Below are 19,002 nucleotides of genomic sequence, written 5' to 3' on the forward strand. Positions count from 1 at the left end.
TGAGTCCCCTTTGCACTGCGACGCAGTTCAGAAAGACAGATTGTAAATACTTTTTCATTTCAGAGCATTTCACTGGATTAACTGAATCACTTCTAGTGAGATTCGAGGCAATTTTCAGCATCATGGAAACCAATGTTAGACTAGCGAGACTTCAGGAGTCCAAGGAGGCCTGGGCTGACTGAAAAGCATGTGAAATAGCCACATGTGATATTACTTCTGTGACATCCAGGCACCTGGTGACAAGTCATTTTGCGACCCTGTCCGCCTCCCCTCCTCACCTGGAGTCGAACTTGCTGCCGTCCGGGAAGGTGCCGTGGTAGTGCAACCAGGCCAGGGCCTGCCACCAGTGCCAGCTGCTGCAGGACATGGCCTGGCGCAGAGGAACGGGGACTGGGGGAGTAGAGGAAAGCAAGCCGGAGGGGGAAGGGCAGTGCTGGGGAGAAGCTAGTAAGGAGAGTCAGAAGGGGTCTTTAGGGCAGACCTAAAACGCACCGTAACCTCAGCCATGGACTACAATAGACAACGAGCATAATGTATTGATGAAGAGAAAAGTATTACGCCTGTGAGCTCTGAAAATATAAGAAATTACGCTCACTCGGTTAGTGAACCCTTACAAGCGAGCTCAAAACATGTACAGGAAAAAAAGCTACTTTTTGGGAAGGGAGGCTTCTTTTTCATCATCAGACTTTGATCCACCACAAGAGAGAGAAAGACACAAAAGGAGAAAAGAACGAGGAAGAGAAGTCGGAAAAACACTGAAACCATGGCTGAAAAAACATGCAGGAGTAAGATAAACTCGCGAGGGTGCTTATCATGGTGGTGGATGAGAGCGTCAGGACGAGAAAGCCTTGGTAGTCAGCACCCCAGCCTTCGTTTGAGCTAGTTGCCGGATTCCGAGCCAACTCTGGGCCCGCCACTTTTTGTTTTACAAGTTAAGCGCTGCCGTTGCAAACTATGGGGCAACAGGTGCAGCAGCTCTGAGACCCAAAGGTAATAATGGAAATCATTGTGCTCCAAATATAGCTGTAATTTATTTTCCGACCGCGGGTCAGAGACCCATTGTCTTTGCTAGTATGAGGGTCGCTGGCACACTTGCTATGCCACTGTATAACGCAGTTCAAAAACATAATTTACTACATTCCTACTGTTCTACTCAAGAGGGCGTTGGTAACATTCTTGTTGTCATACCGTCATCACCTACACAAGCCAGACGTGCCAGTCTAGATCGACAACTTGTTAAACGTGGCAGAACATTCTACGTTATCTTGCTTTATCCACACAACCTGAACCACTTCAAGCTGAACTGCTCACCTTCTCTCTTCAGTCCGCGCCTTCCTCTGCAAATACCGCTCCAACGCCAGCTGTGTCAAGCGCAATTCAGGAGATGGCGATTTGCAACTCCTCAGTCAAAGTGAATGCCGCCACTAAACAGCTTAAGAAGCGATTATCTCCTTTAGAGGCGCCCCCACATCGCTTACTCCTCCCACCTCTTTTGTGAAGCACAGTTTAATTAGTATGGGGCTCATTTTGGGAGACTGGTCTTTTATTCAGTGCCAAGCGACAGAGTCAACTTCTTAGACAACAAGAGGTGCTAATGCTACCCGCTATGCATAGCGGAAGTCAGGCAGCCTTCGTTGGGACGTGGGCGGGGCCTACAAAGAAACAGGAAGGAACTGCAGGGAGAACGTCCTGGAACCATGCACGCTGAATGCTGGCTGCCAAGGGACATGCAGAAAGAGCCTGGGGTGGGGAGAGGGGGGGGGGGGGGGGGGAGGGGGGATGGGTTGGGGGGGGCAGGGGGTGTACGCGCGCGTGTCTGTGTGTGTTCGAGTGTGTCTGTGCGTGTGTCTGTCTGTGTGTGTGTGCGTGTGTGTCTGTTTAAGGGGGGTGCGTTTGTGTATGCAGTGTGTGTGTGCCTGTGTATGCGTGTGGCTGTGTATGTGCGCATGCGTGAGTGTGGCTGTGTGTGTGTTTGCGCACGGGAATCTGAGGCAGGAGATGGGCACGGCGCCGAGCGCGCCCACGAGGTGCAATCGGCGCTCGTGTCCGAACCCTGTCTCAGATTCCGAGGAAACTGAATACAATAGTTGTCGAGCTAGACCGCATGCTACGCATGCGCAACTCTAGCTCGACATAAAAATAACAAAAATAAACGCTTGCTATACTAATAAACTTATATTTCTACCTCTAAATACCCACTAAAAAGCACTATAGCAGAAAAAGACTTCCGCACATTTTATTGGAGAGGCGGCCATACAATTCCCTTTCTCTCTGCCATAACAATGTACTCTCCATTACCAGACGCAGAAAAGGTTCAAATATCAAAAATCTAGCAGACATAATTCTATTGCTTTATTTCAACAGCTGCATTATAACTAAAAGGATTATGTTACTTACCCTGTACGCATCTGTTCTTGGCATGTAGTGCTGTAGATTCACATGCTGCGCAAAGGTCTGCCATCTAGCTTTGGGCTCGGATGATTGCAAGTTGTTTTTCTTCGAAGAATGTTTTCGAGTCACAAGCATGGGGGACACCTCATGTTGATACTGCGCATGGGCATCAACTACTGTTAGATTGCTTTGCCGAAGGCAGTTGAGAATGAAGTTAGAGTAAGTATAAGTAATGTGATGTCCATGTAAGTAAAATAAAATAAATGATGTAAAGCAGTAAACTGGGACCTACACAGGCGCCTGGGGAGGCAAAAGAGTTCATGTGAATCTACAGCACAACATGCCAAGAACAGCTGCTTACAGGGTAAGTAAAATAATCAGATCAAGGCATGTGGGGCTGTAGATACACATGCTGTGAATAGACCATAAACTAGTTCCTCTCTCCAATCAGTGGCTAGACTGTAGAGGTTGCAGTTGTTAGAAATAGGGTGCGCAGTACTGATTGTCCAACATTAGCTTGTGTATGTGCTAAAACAGCCAAACAATAATGTTTTGTAAAAGTGTGTAGTGTGGACAATGTTGCTGCTTTGCAAATGTCCAAAAACCAAGGAAGGATTTGGACTCCAATCAGTAAGGCTGAGCCCCAGTTCAACAATAAACAACAAAATGCCAATACTGATATACAATTCACATCTCAACGGCAGCACATTGAAGTGAAGCAATGTAACCACGAGACCTGTTTCCATATGAGTTCATCAAAATGTATTCATAACAATATTCACATATATGAATTCCATAGACACAATCCAATAACAATTTCTTTTCATCACACCACAAAAATTCTCCTTTTAGAGCATTCCTCCACCCACCGTCAATTCACTTTCATACCCATTCCATCCAACCTTTTTAGGTCTCGCCTCTCAATGCGCATGCGCATTGAGCAGAGCGAGACTATAGGCACTTAAACAGACTTTACCCAACTGGCGATTTGGTGCTGTGCCTGTGCGCTTTTAGGTCAATGCGCTTGCGCATTGACCTAAATTGCGCGTGCACAGCATCAAATGCCAGCCATCTGTTCCCCAGCAGCTCTTCCCGCTCCGCCCCACAAGCTTCCCCCAGCGTGCGCTCTGTCTTAGCAGCACTCCTCCCACACCTTTGAAGTGAAGCTTAGCTTCACTTCAAAGGCCCCTGCTGCTTCACACCCTCATCGCCGCTCTCCCCGCTCCGCCCCCTGCTAAGTCTGTGTCGCATTTCTCCTCCCCCCTCCCCACAGCAATGCCCTCCGTCTTGTTTTGTATTTGATGTATTATCTTGTTTCACGTTGACTTAGTTATTGTTGCACTTCCAAGTGTATTCTATGAACAAGTGCCAGCGCTCCTTGACTGTCACCAATACTTTGTGGCAGATTTTAGCCTATCAGAGGCAAGAGCGGTTTGCCTTTATTCTCCATTCCTCTTATCCATCCCTCTGGTTTAACATGCAACAATGAAAACGGAAATCGCTGAGCCCAAAATAAAACCGCGTATCCACGGCAACATTGGAAGAAAACACCAACCTGTACCACACGAAGAATTCTTTAGCACACGCGCAGTAGATCCGCCTGCTTTCTACCCGTGTTCATTGTGTGCTGTATTTCATTCCCGAGGAAACTCTCTTCATAAGGCACAGAAGACGCATTTTTTAAGCTTTGCGGATTCTGGGACACATTTGGGGACTCTGCCCCTCACCTGTACCTCTATGCCGAGCGCCGGGACACTCGGAGCATCCGCGCGCTATATAAAAGACATTCATTCATACATGCATTGCCCTGATTGTAAGATGGCTGTCGCCCGTATCCTGACATGTCTGTTACCGGAGCGCCCCTGCTTGCACACAAAGCAGCTGACAAACGCATTTGAGTCATAGCCCTCGGGACTTTCAGGGCTTCCGGCCACGTGTACGGTGAAAAGCCATCCTCCGTTATGTAACCTTGGCCTGCCTCCTCCTGCCATCCGACTCACACTCCTTAGGAATCTCGCCGTTTCTCATCACGCCACTTGACCACAGTTGTTTACTTTATTTCCATTGTTATGCCATATACTTTCCTCTTGCGTATTACGGGGATGCTTTGGTGTTTTTTCTTTTACTTTTTCCTAACCTATTATCCGTTTAAAGTCTGGTATTACTCTTCACAATAGACTCAGCGTCGCTGTTGCGCCGCAACCGCGAGGGCCCAGCTGTCTATCGAGCTTTCCTGACGTCACTTACGCGCAGGATTGGAAGCAGAACTGGAGTACATAATGTTGGCTTGATGCCAACTAAGTCTTTCTTTGCGCATGGCTAATTGACGGTTTTCGCTACATTTACTCTTTATATACGGGCTTCTTGGCTCACAAGGGTTATATGCTGTTCCGTGAGCCGAGACGCCATGATTGACTTTGCAGGTAAGCGCGTTAGCACAGTGGAAGTTTTGGTGCCACTACATCTCTCTTTGGAGTATGTTATCGTCCTGATTCAGCCCTTGTTCCCTGCTCGATCTCTGTGTTTTACTCTTAAAGCCAGAACCAGGGGTTTTCTTTTAAATAACTAGGCCCTATCGATCACTTCACTCGCCGCATTTTCCCGCATTTCTCACCCAGCGAAGGAGTGCTTCACACTATTCACAGCCGCAAGACCGTGTCTCTCCCCCATCACCGCTCTCCCCGCTCCGCCCCCTGCTGCGGCCGTGTCGCATTTCTCCTCCCCCCTCTCCATAGCAATGCCCTCCGTCGAGGACCCATCAATTAAGGTGCTTTTAAATCTGGCATTTTTTTCCTCTTCAGAACCGATTTACAGCTCGCTGCCCTCGGTGGCTGGGTACATTTCTTTCTCACATCAAGCGACTCACAGTCCTTAGTAATCTCGCCGTTTCTCATCACACCACTTGACCACAGTTGTTTACTTTCTTTCCATCGTTATGCCATATACTTTCCTCTTGCGTATTACGGGGATGCTTTGGTGTTTTTTATTTTACTTTTTCTTAACCTATTATCCGTTTAAAGTCTGGTATTACTCTTCACAATAGACTCAGCGTCGCTGTTGCGCAGCAACCGCGAGGGCACAGCTGTCTATCGAGCTTTCCTGACGTCACTTACGCTCAGGATTGGAAGCAGAACTGGAGTCCATCATGTTGGCTTGATGCCAACTAAGTCTCTCTTTGCGCATGACTAATTGACGGTTTTCGCTACCTTTACTCTTTATATACGGGCTTCTTGGCTCACAAAGGTTATATGCTGTTCCGTGAGCCGAGACGCCATGATTGACTTGTTAGCACAGTGGAAGTTTTGGTGCCACTACATCTCTCTTTGGAGTATGTTATCGTCCTGATTCAGCCCTTGTTCCCCGCTCGATCTCTGTGTTTTACTCCTAAAGCAAGAACCAGGGGTTTTCTTTTAAATAACTACACCCTATCGATCACTTCACTCGCCGCATTTACCCGAATTTCTCACCCAGCGAAGGAGATGGCTTTTCCTCGATTGTAATGGGCATTATGCCTAGCTCCAGATACTTTGTCTCAAGGGATATGGGACTTTGGTTGCCCTAGTGCGTTCTTCATGCCCACTTGGTGTCATCGTGAGCCATGAGTTGTTTAGGTATTTTAAGCAACATGTCTCCATTCTTGAAGTGGTTCCTTTTATAGTCCCTTACGGAGAGTTAACTTTGACCTATTCTACACTGCCTGGAATGTCAAGCCTATGCACATGGTGGTCATTCATTCACAGTTGTTTTTAACATTATTTCCTCTGTGCGCATATACTGAAGAAGGATCATTTTATTACCCCATAGCCAACAGGCAGGTTCAGAGTGTCTGGTTGGACTGTTTTTGGTGCCATTATTGTCTTTCTTCAAGGCACACATTTCTCGTGTACCAAACGTAGCATACTGTCACTGGCTAGATACTACACCTCTTGATTTTTGATTCTTACTCTCCCTAGGAATACTCCATTGGCCCTTATCAAGGAGGCCTACACTACTTCTTGCAGCTATCTGACTGAGTACCACTGATATCATTTTGGCCCGTTGAACCCCCCTTTTTAGGTCTCGCCTCTCAATGCGCATGCACATTGAGCGAGACTATAGGGGCTTAAATAAGGTTTACCTAGACTGGCGATTTGATGCTGTGCCCGTGCGCTTTTAGGTCAATGCGCAAGCGCATTGACCTAAAATGCGCGTGCACATCATCAAATTGCCATCTGTTCCCCAGCAGCACTCCTCCCACACCTTTGAAGTGAAGCTTAGATTCACTTCAAAGGCCCCTGCTGCTTCACACTATTCACGGCCGTAAGGCCGTGTCTCTCCCCCATCGCCGCTCTCCCCGCTCCGCCCCCTGCTGCGGCCGTGTCGCATTTCTCCTCCCCCTCCCCACAACAATGCCCTCCGTCTTGTTTGTTATATGTTTTAATGTTGAGGAATTGTTTCCTTTCTACTGTGTCTACTACTTTCTTGAACGTTAAGTAGCAACAGTTCCATGCCTTCCCCTGAGAAGCGTGTGTGCTTAGTGTTCCCAGTGGACCGTGCATGAATGTTTAATGTGCCTCCGAGGACCCACCAATTAAGGTGCTTTTAAATCCGGCATTTTTTTTCCCCTTCAGAACACCGTCTCCTATATGGCTTTGTTGTTTACGTGTTTCGCATTCCCGGCCTCTCCCAGTCACCTGACTGAGTGGTTAATCCCACATTTATCGCTGCGCTGCGCATGCACTGGAGTCAAGGGTTTTAACTGGAGCTTTGAAATTTCAACACGTCCTAAAGCATTTTTACTTGCAGTTTTATTTCTTTAAACCTGCAGATGTGGATTGATTTTCACAACGGATTCCTGCTCTTTTATGACCTCTGGTTGAAGATTGGGTTAGTTGAGTGAATTTGGACGCCTTTTTTCGCTCAGTAAACATGCGGGCGCTTTTGGAGAACGTGTGCGGTACATAAAACAGTAAACCAAAGCTGACATTCCAAGTTTTCTATTGGAGCTAATGGTTTTAAAAGCGGTAGTTTTTCCACCTAACGTAAACTTTACTTTTACTGTAGGAGTAGCAACATTCAAAATCTACATAAAAATGTGAACATAAAGTGAATATTTCTCAAATGTCTGTGTAGATATTTTGTAAGAGCTGCCTGGCAACCTGAAAATCTGTAAAAATTTAGGTGAAAATGTACATTATATTATCATGTTTCTATAAATAACCTAGCAACGTTAAACTGCACTCTTGGTATGTCACTCTCCCCTGTCCTCACTCTCCCCTCTCCTCACTATCTGTTTGAATAACCAGCACTAAGTCCTTTAAAAAGAACGCACATTTGTCAAACCATTCCTAGCAGCCATTTCCTAAAATTATTTGAAAAAAGTCACTATTCCAAGAGCTACTTTTGCGACCTTCCTCACACACCCACTCACCCTCACCCTCACACCCCCTCACCCTCACACCCCTCACCCTCACACCCCTCACACCACTCAGTGCTACAACACATATTGTGTTACAATAGGTGTCACATTTGCGAAAGATAAAACTATTGGCATTGTAAATAACAAAGCTATTAATTTCGCTATTTTCAAAACAAGCACATAAATAAAAAATGTGTCCAATACCAATAGCTCAAACTTTCCTAATGCGAGACCTATTGCATTGCTGCACTCTCCTGCTCTCTAGAGATGTGGCCTAACGACCAGAGCTGCCATTTAAGTCACGTAAATACAAAACATGTTGCATTCCAAATGCTATAGGTGTCACATTCGCGAAAGTTATAACTATTGGCATTGTAAATGACAAAGCTATCAATTTAGCTATTTTAAAAACCAATAAATAAATAAAATATTTGTCATTTACAAGATCAATAGCTCCAACTTTTCTAATGCGAGACCTATTGCATTTCCAATGCTTGTTTTACATACTTTCACAATCAACCACTACTCCCACTCACCACAGATTCCAACAGCCCTACAACCTACCCACTTTACAAAAATACAAAACAATACCCAGTCAAAAATGCAATTAAATTATAGGCCAAAAAAGAGTGCGTTAAAAAAAAATCACAACAAAGGTCGACACGTTTCGAGCCCCTCAAATCCGGGGTTCTCCTCAGGACCGAAAGGCTCAATCGAGTCACTAGATCAGCCGATCTACACTTCAGATCAAAATCAACTCTTTATTAATCACGGCGGTCACTCATAAACCGCACTTAGTTGAGTCCCCGATACGTTGTCTGGAGGGTCTTCAGATGGGAGTCCTTTTATCAATTGGACTGCCCATAGACGTTTGGTGAGTTTTATCAGTTAGGTGTGGCTCGCGTCCAGTTTCCTTCGACGCGAGTCAATCCGCAATGTGTATCTCCGGTGGTCAACTGAGGGTTTGGTGATTCAAATGTCGGCAATAGGGATGTTCCGTAAAAAAGCAATAGAAGCTCCTATTTTACGAGTTGAGTAAGCCCTAGGGGGAACTGGTAGAAGTCTTTTAGCTTTAGCATAACCAGTGTCTTGGCAACGACACTCCACATCCTGTGAAACTGGGCAAATCACTTAATCTCCTCGTGCCGAACAAAAATCAATGTGCCCATCTGTAACGAAAACTGGTGCTCATGTAAAGCGCTCTGATACCTGATATCATCAGGTCTAGTTTGCGCTATATAAAACTAAAAATAAAATGTATGAATGCACTTAACTCTACACCTAGAGATTACATTTTTTGAAATTGGATTCCCAGTGTGAGGAGGTGAGAAAGCAATATATAATTGATTAGTTTTCCTAAATGTTTTGGTTCTGTCGATATACTACATTAAAGCTCTTTTGACGGCCAGAGTAAGCAGGGCTCTTTCTACAACTGAATCAGGTTGTGGAAAGTAGATCGGTAATAATATTAATTTATTAATCTGGAGGGGTAAGACTACCTTGGGAAGAAATTTGTGTTTGTTCTGAGCACAACTCTGTCTCTATGGAGTCAGAAGAATGGTTCTTCTAAGGTTAGTACCTGGAGCTCACTGACACGTCTGAGTGAAGTGATATCTTTTTTCAAGTAGCATTCTTAATAGCTAAGTATGGGAGTTGGCATGAATTTAGTGGCTCAAATGGAGGCCCCATGAGCCTTGTTAGCACAATGCTTAAATTCCATTCTGCCGCTGGTGGGAGTTTGGGGGGGAATTACTCTCAAGTCCCTCCATGAATGCTTTAATGACTGGTTTTTTGAATAAGGACTAATGGTGTCTATTTTGCAGATAGGCTGTAATGGCAGAAAGGTGTAAGCAACATCTGGCAATAGAGCATGAATCTTTTCCATTTAGCTGAGTAGCATTTTCTAGTTGTAGGTCTACGATATTCCTTAAGAATATCCATACATTGTTGTGAAAGGTTTAGATATCCATGTTTTAGGAATTCAGGAGCCATATGGCAAGGATCATATCCTTGGGATTGTAATGTCGAATTTTGCCATGGTCCTGAGTGAGAAAATTCAGGTTGAGAGGAAGTTTCTTGTGAGGAACTTGTGAGAGTTCTAATAGTGTGGTGAACCATGAAAACTAGGGTGAGTGATGTATGCCTGAGTTTTCTGGCCACAAATGGAAGTAGTGGGAGAGAGGGAAAAGCACAAGCAAATATCCCGAACCAGTTCATCCATAGGGAATTGCCTTTGGATAGTGGGTTTGGGAACCTGGTCACAACATTTGGGAATTTTGCATTTTCTGGGGTTGCAAATAGGTCTATTTGTGGAAACTCCCAATTGAAAAAGTATGGTTGGAGTATTTGGGGGTGGAGTTCCCACTCATGAATTTGTTGCTGTGTCCTGCTGAGAAGGTCTGCAACTTGGTTTATTGTGCCTGTTGCGTGTTCTGCCAGGAGATACATGTTGTGATGTACTGCCAAGCGTCAGATTGTTTGTGCTACGTGTGATAATTGTAGAGTGAGTCCCCTTGTTTTAGTAGACAGTACATGGTTGATATGTTGTCTGTTTCGATCAGTACAACCTTGTTGATCAGGTGAGTTAGAAACGCTTTCAATGCTAAGTGAACAGCTTGCAGCTCAAGGTAACTGAAGTGGAGAACCTGGTGTTTGGGATCCCATACACCTTGAATTATTTAGAGTTTGCAGATAGGCTCCCCATCCTGTCAGAGAAGCATCCCCTATAAGAATGGCTTGGAGACCTAGTTCTAGAAACGGCCGCCCCTAGGAAAGTTTTTGTGAGTTTCACCACTGCGGAGAGTGAGGTGTGCAGCTGTCTACCAACACTAGATTGTGCATTAGACTCTGTGATTCCATTGGAACATATGAAGCTGTGCATGTGGGACCACTGCAATGCAGGATGCCATCATGCCTAACAGGTTGGTTACTGCCATGACTGCGAATTGTGTCCCTGCTTGAAACTGTAGAATTCATGTTTGAATGTTTTGAATTGGGACAGTATTTGGGATGTCAACCCTAACTGTGCATTTAGAATTGCCCCAAAGTACAGTTGCATTTATAATGGTTCCAAACCCCTCGGCGGGTAAAAAACAATCTAACAATGGAGTTCATGTCTGTAGGAAAGTGGGTTTCTGTTGCAGTAACCCTCCCCTTTTAGCCCGATTTCTGATGCACTTTGACTAGATGTGCCCGAGTCACTGCCAATCAGGTTCCCAGGGCCTGTGTTCTTTCACAAAACTGTACATTTGTACCCCCTATTGGCACCTCCAAGGGCTGCAGCACATATTGTGCCACCCTTCGAGATCCTGTACCTTTACTGATACACACTTTTACATGCTGAGTGTTGTGGTGCAGAGAAAAGTGAAGCGTCGACATGGCACACATATCAATGTTCCATGCCTGCAACCCGCTGCCTAAGGTATAGGTAAGACATCCCTCTAGCTGGGTGCATTATACCACTGGTGAGGGTACAGTTGTACGACTCATTTTTGCATGCGTTACCGGGTTTGCGACCAGTTTGCGAATGCAAAAACCTACAGGGCCATGTACAAACCCTATTTATTTGCGACTCGCTAAATAGGATTTGAAACTCGCAATTAGGAAGGGGCATTCCAAAGGCTTCCCTTCCAAATTGCGACTCGCTACCCTATGTAAGAATGTTTTGCAAGCGCAATTGCGGTTGCAAAACACTCGCAATTTACCGCCCTCTTCAAGTGGGTGGTAATGCACTTGCAAATGGGAAGGGGACCCCAGTGGACCCCTTCCTCTTTGTAAATGCAGAGGAAAATATTTCTTAGGGGCAGGCTTTGGTCCCAAGGAACACTAACTTCCCTTTCAAAATTAAATGAAAATTTTTATTTTTTATTTTTTTTAAATGCATCCAGTTTTCCTTAAAGGAAAACGGGCTGCATTTAAAAGAAGCTGCTTTATTTAAAAGCAGTCCCAGACATTGAGGTCTTCTGAGCCCAGCAGGCCACCATACCTGGGAGGGCCAGCCATTCTTAATAGGGTCGCAAATTGCAAATGCCTCATGAATATTGATGAGGCATGCAATTTGCGACCCTATTGAGAATCACTAACAGCGTCTGACACTATTGTACCAGTCCTTTTGCAAGTCACAAATTGCGACTCGCAATTAAGCAGAATTTGCGACTTGCAAAATAACATGGTCGTACATCTGGCCCTTAGTCCATCCTTAGACATTGTCAGTGCAGTAAAGCCATAAGGAGTATATGATCTGGGAGTTTGTCATTTTGAACTCCACAGCACCATAATGGATTACTGAATTCTGGGAGAATTGATAGCAAACTTCTCAGCGCATTAAACCCACAATGATGCCAGTGTGGGATTTATTATACAGTGCACTCAGAGGGCATCTTAGAGAAGCCCCCTGAAAAACGACCAGCCTCTGGTAGGCTCCCTGACTGGTAAACACCAGCCTGCCACCACAAAACAGGTTTCTGGACCTCTAGGGTGGGAGCCTTTGCTCCCTGGGCCCAGAAACAAGGCCTTTCCTGGGCGGAGAAGGTCACACCACCCCCAAGTCAGGAAGAGCCATCTGTGGCAGAGGAACTTAAAAGGCCTTGCTGCCTTTGTAACGCGACCCCCAGCCTCTCCTGCCATCAAGAGCAGGCCCCCTTCCTGCCTCATCCCCTTTTCAACGGAGGAAAGGCTGGTACAATTAGAACAACCCAGAAGGTGTGTCCACCTCTGCCAACCCCACCCCTCAGGTGGGGGAGGCGAGGTGAAGTCCATTCTTCAGTGCCTGCCATCTTGCAGATGGCAGGCACTATCCAAACAGTGTTCAGGATTTTGCCCACTCCCCCACATGGGGTGAGCACACCAAGGGTGTAGTCACCCTAAGGTCAGTAGCCTATTGGCTACTGACTTCGAGACCCCTAAAATGCCACCTAAATACAGTATGTAGGGGCAGCCCTGAACCCGGAAGGGAGATTCCCGCAACCTACAAAGAAGAAGGACTAAAGAAGACGCCCAGCAGAGGAGATTACAGAGTAGAACTGACTTGGCCCCAGCCCTGTCGGCCAGTCTGCAGTTTCCAGAGATCCTGAGCCAAACGTTGCCTTGTCCTGCAGCCAGCTACCTCCAGAACTCCTGGGAGGACTGACTGTCTTCAACAAAGACGGATCTCCTGTGAACAGCAGCTCTGTGCAAAATAATCACCAAAGAAAGACTCTGAGCCTGCTGAGGACAAAGAACCCAGACACCTGAAACCACCACTGCACCAGACGCCCACGACCAGAGTCAGAGTGGCCCATCGGTCCCAGCGAGGTCCCCCAGCGCTCCAGAGTCAGAGTCCACCATAGGTTGACCCCCCCCAACGCCCCTTCCCCCCCAGACTCCCAGACGTCGCCTGCTGCCTCTGCACGGAGACCCCCCCAACAGAGAGTGAGCGGGTAAGGTGAAATCCAACCTCAAAAGGCAACCCTGTATCCGGCCGCCCTGCGCCCTGGAGAAGAGGACCTGAGGTGTACCTATGTCCCAGAGTCCTCCAACTTACCTGCCTAGCTGTTGGTTCCTCCGGTAAGACTTCCTGGACCGAGCCTGCAGCCAAAATACAAAACCAGAAACTCCCATTGAAAACAGGGCAGCCAACGCCAAATCAGCACCGTGCAACTGGCCGTCCCAGTCTACTGTGGGTGCACCTTGTGTGTTAAATCTGATCCCCCTTTCCTCTGAGCTAAACCCTATGAGCTTTGCTCCCACATCCAAGTAGTGTGCCCTTAGGCAGCCACCAACTGCAGGCCACATATCCCCCATTTGATACCATTGGGCCTCAGCACTCTGCACCCGGCTGACCTAGTGCCGCTGAGGGCATCATTGACCACGAGAGAAACCCTGTTTCTAACTACCGAAATGCAACTCCCAAGACAGATTACTTTACTTTAAACTGATAACCTGATTTTCTCCTATAGGACTGTATTGACTGTTTTTCTGTGGGAAAAGTTCTGTGTGGAGCTGAGAATTGTATGAAAACCTAAGAAACTGGGTTTGGAGAAAAACTGACTTACTTGCCTTTTATCCAGGAAATGTCCCAGTGTGATATCTAGGCATTTCACACCGAGTAGAAAAAGTAATTCTGAAAAATAATCAAAAGTAATCCAAAAGAAATTATAACTGTATTGGCAAATTTTGTACAAACCTATAAGAAAAGTCATTCTTCATCCAACTTGCTTTTTAACAATCTGTCTTGAAAAGTACAATTATATTTACCTATACAAAGTGCTGCTTGGTTCTATAAATAAAATACAACTAAGAAATATTGTTCTACAAAACAATTGGTCAGAGTTCAGTCTTTTAGTGTGTGTACAATACATGCTTAATACTATCCTCTGATAAAGCCTTACTGCTCACCCATACTACCACAAATAAGTAAGGTATTATCTACTTTAACCTCTGTAAGCCTTTGGAGATGCACTGGACGCTGTGCCCACTATTCCTTACTTTGGTATTGTATATACAGAGCCAGCTTCCTACAATGTCCATGCACACTATCCCCGAGAGGAGTCACACATCCTCATGACTCCAAAACATTCTTCTAAGAAAAATAACTTTCAATTATCCGAGCCCAACACCAGAAGGTGGAAGCATGCACAGCATGTGTATCAACAGCCACACATGCCCTAAACATTTTTCCAGGTGGAACCTCATGTTTTGAGAACCTGAAAGATTCAGTTTCAAGGCCTTTTTTAATGTGGAATGGTGAGACTCCAAGGTACCAATCACTGAGTTACTTTAGATCATTAGTCAGAAAACAATTTTAATCAATGATAGTTAAATAATGTATGGACTATGTCTAAGATAACGTTCTTTTTAGGGTCTGTGCACGAGTACATTCTATGGATCTGGACCACCCTTCTTCACGAGCTGTCTTCTGTTGCAGAAAATTCACTTCCATGGCAAAATTAGTTAAATAACTTCAAATCACTGAACAACAGAAAAGGCCGAGCAGAGTTCAGAGGGCAGTATTTTCTAACTATGTTGTTTACCATACAAAGTTTTCAATTATCATTTTGTTGAACTCCATATCTTACCTAGCCACCCTCATTAAAACATGAAACTTGTACCAAACACATGGTTTTAATGAGGTCTGACACCAATTTAGTGTGTATACTTCAGCAATAATTGCCAACCGGTCTGGTCCACAGCTGCCTGCAATAACGTACCTTAAGAAACATAATTTATTGTAGGCAAGCCTCAATCTAGACGTTAACTCGCTCGTAAAGTCCACTTCTACCGCAAAAAGCCATGTTAAAGTTAATGCGTTTTACTGAATATACGGAAATGTACATGGGGAACTCCACGATAAAAATGCAGCAAGAAAATAAGAAAAGTCGAACACTTACCTGAGAGGTAAGCTAGTTTTTTCTTCAAAATGGGCAAGATCACTGTAGCGTCCATTTCGTGGTCTCTCACTTACTCTGCTCTGGAGGAAAATACACAGGAAGAACGAATGAAAACGAATAAGAAATTAAATGTTGACACTTTACAAACCAGATGGTGCATGCGAGGCAGGTCTTGGACTAATTGCACTTCAGAGAGTGGAACAAACTAGCCACATGCAAACTATAATTAACATTCCCAAGTTTAAAGTCTGCCCAAATGAATGCAGCAACGCCTTTCTTGAAAGAGCGTACTTTGGAAGACTATTTATTTGTAAAACAGTCGGCATCCCTTTTTCAGCACGATCGACGTGTTTACATTTAACGATTAATATATTTTTGATTAAAGACATGCAGGCACACATTTCTCTTTTCATAGTTAGATGTTGTTAATCCTTAACAACTCAGGAGAGGCTGAAACCCTACAGTATATTCGTGGCAGTAAAACGGAAGCATATACGTTATTATAGTCATGAGACAAAGCAAGCCAGCATTGCAGTCACGGAAAAATGTTTGCTAAAAATGCACAAGCAAATTGTAAGTTTCTGAATGAAAGGAGACAGTTTCGACTATGCCAATCGATTTTGCTTTTTACCAGATAAAAGCTTTTCTAACGGTCCGGTAAGAAACAGACAAGCAGCAGAAAGACAGCAGCAACAGAAGCTTTATTGGCATACACAGTTACAGCACAGAAGTAACAATGCATACTACCCCGACACAAATACACATATATCCAGTGTCTCAAAGAGGGTAACAATGCGGCAAGGTCAATATGAATGTCAGGGTTCAGAGGGACAACTATGACAAGACATGGTTTGGGAAGTATTCGCAGATCTCTATAAATCATTCAACCAACGATGGACTCACTGCCGGATTGGGAGAAGAGTGAGACAGAAGGAGAGAAGCAGGAACAGATTTGATGGGTGTAGGATTTGGTGAACACCGGGAGTAGATGGATTGTTATGGACAGCTAAATGGAGATGTTACAGCGGAAAAGTTTGTAGAAATCTGAAAAGTGCGCATAAAGTTGACAGATGCGTAAAGACATGGCAGATGGATGCATGGTTGATGAAAGGATGGAGGGTGGATCTATAGATGGAAAATGAATGCATGATTTGATGGGCTGGGAAAGGATGGATGAATGAATGAATGCAAGTCCATGGATAACGAGTAGAACAGTGGATGATGGCAAGTTTGCAGACTGATGCATTGATAAGACTGGCTAGCATGTTCATGGTGGATGAAGAGCGTTAATGGGTGTCCTTCACCAGCCATCCCATGGACTATAGGCCTCTTCGCTTGCACTGTCCTCTAAAATTGCCTTGTCTTAGACCTCAAATTAATCAGCCTCTCAGTAACTCATCAATCCTCGTCATCCTTCAGTGCTTAGTCATGGACTGACACTTATTTATAGGGGTTAAATCCCATTTTATCCTATTCTTTCGCCAGTGTCAATATCCTACGTTAATGCTACACATTAGTACTGAATATATAATGCATTTCACAATTACACACTACCCCTCAAGCCACGAGTCACCTTTAGTCAGCCCAAGGTTGTTTTTATTTTTTAAAGCCCAAATTACTTTGGATTCTGTGATTTGCCATGCCTCCCTGGCCATTCCCTCGCTCTCTAGTTCTCATTCATCTCCCCATCTTCTCCTGTGTTGGGATGCAAAGCTTGCACCCACGTCCCCTCATATTCGCATCTACAATTACTGCCCCTCCTTGAGCCCACGGCATCCACCTTTCCCTAGTCCGGCTTTCTCGGCCTACACTGATCACCCTCCTTCCCAACAGGCCCCCAAAGCTTTGCATGCTAGGTTCGTGCGCCACACATAAATATAAATACATTCGGAGGTCCAAGACAAGGTTTTTGCCCCCCTTTCCCTATAGGTCTGCTAGAGTGACCATGCAAAGTGCTGCTGGATAAAGGTGCGCCTCATATCTCATGGCGTTGTGACAGTGATGCACAAGTTTTACGTCTGCTGGCCCACTCGGCCACTTTTGGAGAACATGCAAAACAACTGACAGACCTCTTGAGCTGAAATGTTCTTCACCCTCAATATCACTACCAGCCAAAACCTCACCCACCGGCGATGTGCACACAGGGAAGGGGCAAACATGTCATGTGTGACACATCTAGCCAGTCCTAACTGAATACACACGGACGCGTTGCATTCTGGGAAGTGCCTTTTTGTTTTTCCTATTATAAACTACGAGCTACCAAGGTCAGCTTGCCCAGTGCAGGCGGCTTAAAAGACAGGAGTAGATGAGAAGACCACACAGTTATGACCTCGATTGTGAAATATTCAGAACACATTTTGACTACGTTTTATAATAAATGATACAGCAGTTTACATGAAAAAGTGACATACGCACTAAGGCACACTGATTAAGAGGACCTACTAATAATGCAATACACTACTTATTCTTTGACCACCTCTTCAAAGCCCAGAATGCACAAACCACGTCTTTCAAACATTATAAACCAAACTCAGCACATAGGATTGTTTTAGCAGTTAGCAATGTGAACTTATTTTTCCATCTTCTAAGGTGCCCGCCTCTCCATCTCACCAGCCCAATTGCTTCTGCATTCTTTAAATTAGTGCAGTGGAATGATTATTTTGCAGTGGAAATCTGAGTGACAGTAGAAGGCCACGTGTGTAAATACTATAAAGGTGGACTCAATCTTTCATCATCGCGTTTTCATTTGCATAATTACAGACCAAAATATTTTATTCTCAGTTCTAATTTAGTGTCCACTTATTTAAGTCTAGCTAGAGACAGTTTTAGCTCTCTGCCAGAACTCATGTGATGATAACAAGAATACTTAGAAGGTCTTTCAGTGTCGAGGTTTGCACTGCGTTTTTCCATTAGAAAAGGCACTAACAAATTTGTACGTATCCGGGATTGCACAACTGAGCGTTCTAGACAAAAATGCGGCCTCTAACAAAGGAGCACAATAACAAAGGTGCTCTCTGTGACACAGCTGCACATCTACATCAGGAACTAGAGCAGAAACCAAATTTAGCAACGCAGCATGGACCGCAGCATGGACCACAGCCGCACAAGAGCAGCACCCACAAATGATGCAACAGCAGTAAGAACAGTTGCCACCAAAGTAGAGTCAAGAGAAGTGATCGTAATTGCAACCACAGCAATAACAGTTGCCACAACTGAGCTCAAACTTGGATGGTCACATGGAGAAAAATAATTTGCAGAAATGATGCTGCCTGATCACAAACATACCAGTTAACTGCCACTGAGGTACACTGTTGCCCCAACATACAACACGTGATGGGTGGTCCAGAAATGTATCGAACAGTTCCTTTAAGCTCTTTTGGGATAAAATACTCATCTTGGAGACAGCCAGTAACAAGATTCTGGATCACAAGAGCAATGCAAATGAAACCTTATCTGTAGAGAGGTAAAGCAGCATTATTCCCCAAGTAGAACCAACACTCGGTGAACTGCCTGGGAAAAAGCTGGTCGGTCTAGTTGAACAGGGTAGCTCTTAGGAGACAAGTCCATTAAAGAGATATGGGAAGTATGTCAAAACCTTAAATGCATCAACAAGGATCACGCCATCAAAGTATTATTTCTTGAATCATTTCTTTGGCTTATCCACTCACTGAGGTATTATTACCAAGGCTCCCAGGTTTATAGGTATCTGGGTTTCAGAAGGTAATACCAGTAGCAAGAATAGACTCTAAAAGGCAATGGAAGGTGATTTCAGAGATAAGCGTACTTCGTCCACTGTAAATGAGCCTTACCCCTATTTTCTTTGTAAGAAAAGAAGGAAGAATAATG

The 19,002-nt window shown here is 44.8% G+C and overlaps 1 protein-coding gene across 2 annotated transcripts in view; it reads right to left on the bottom strand.

Annotated features, from left to right (window-relative positions):
• SESTD1 (SEC14 and spectrin domain containing 1) overlaps positions 1-19,002 on the bottom strand; it is a 420,103-nt gene that overhangs the window by 354,652 nt on the left and 46,449 nt on the right. For both annotated transcript variants that reach the window (XM_086956209.1, XM_086956208.1), the window contains exon 2: positions 15,157-15,236. In XM_086956209.1, the coding sequence (XP_086812335.1) occupies positions 15,157-15,211 (55 nt within the window). In that variant the 5' untranslated portion in view covers positions 15,212-15,236. The remainder of the gene's footprint in view (positions 1-15,156; positions 15,237-19,002) is intronic.

The sequence above is a fragment of the Lissotriton vulgaris genome, chromosome 2_1, assembly GCF_964263255.1.
Source record: "Lissotriton vulgaris chromosome 2_1, aLisVul1.2, whole genome shotgun sequence".
NCBI lineage: Eukaryota > Metazoa > Chordata > Amphibia > Caudata > Salamandridae > Lissotriton > Lissotriton vulgaris.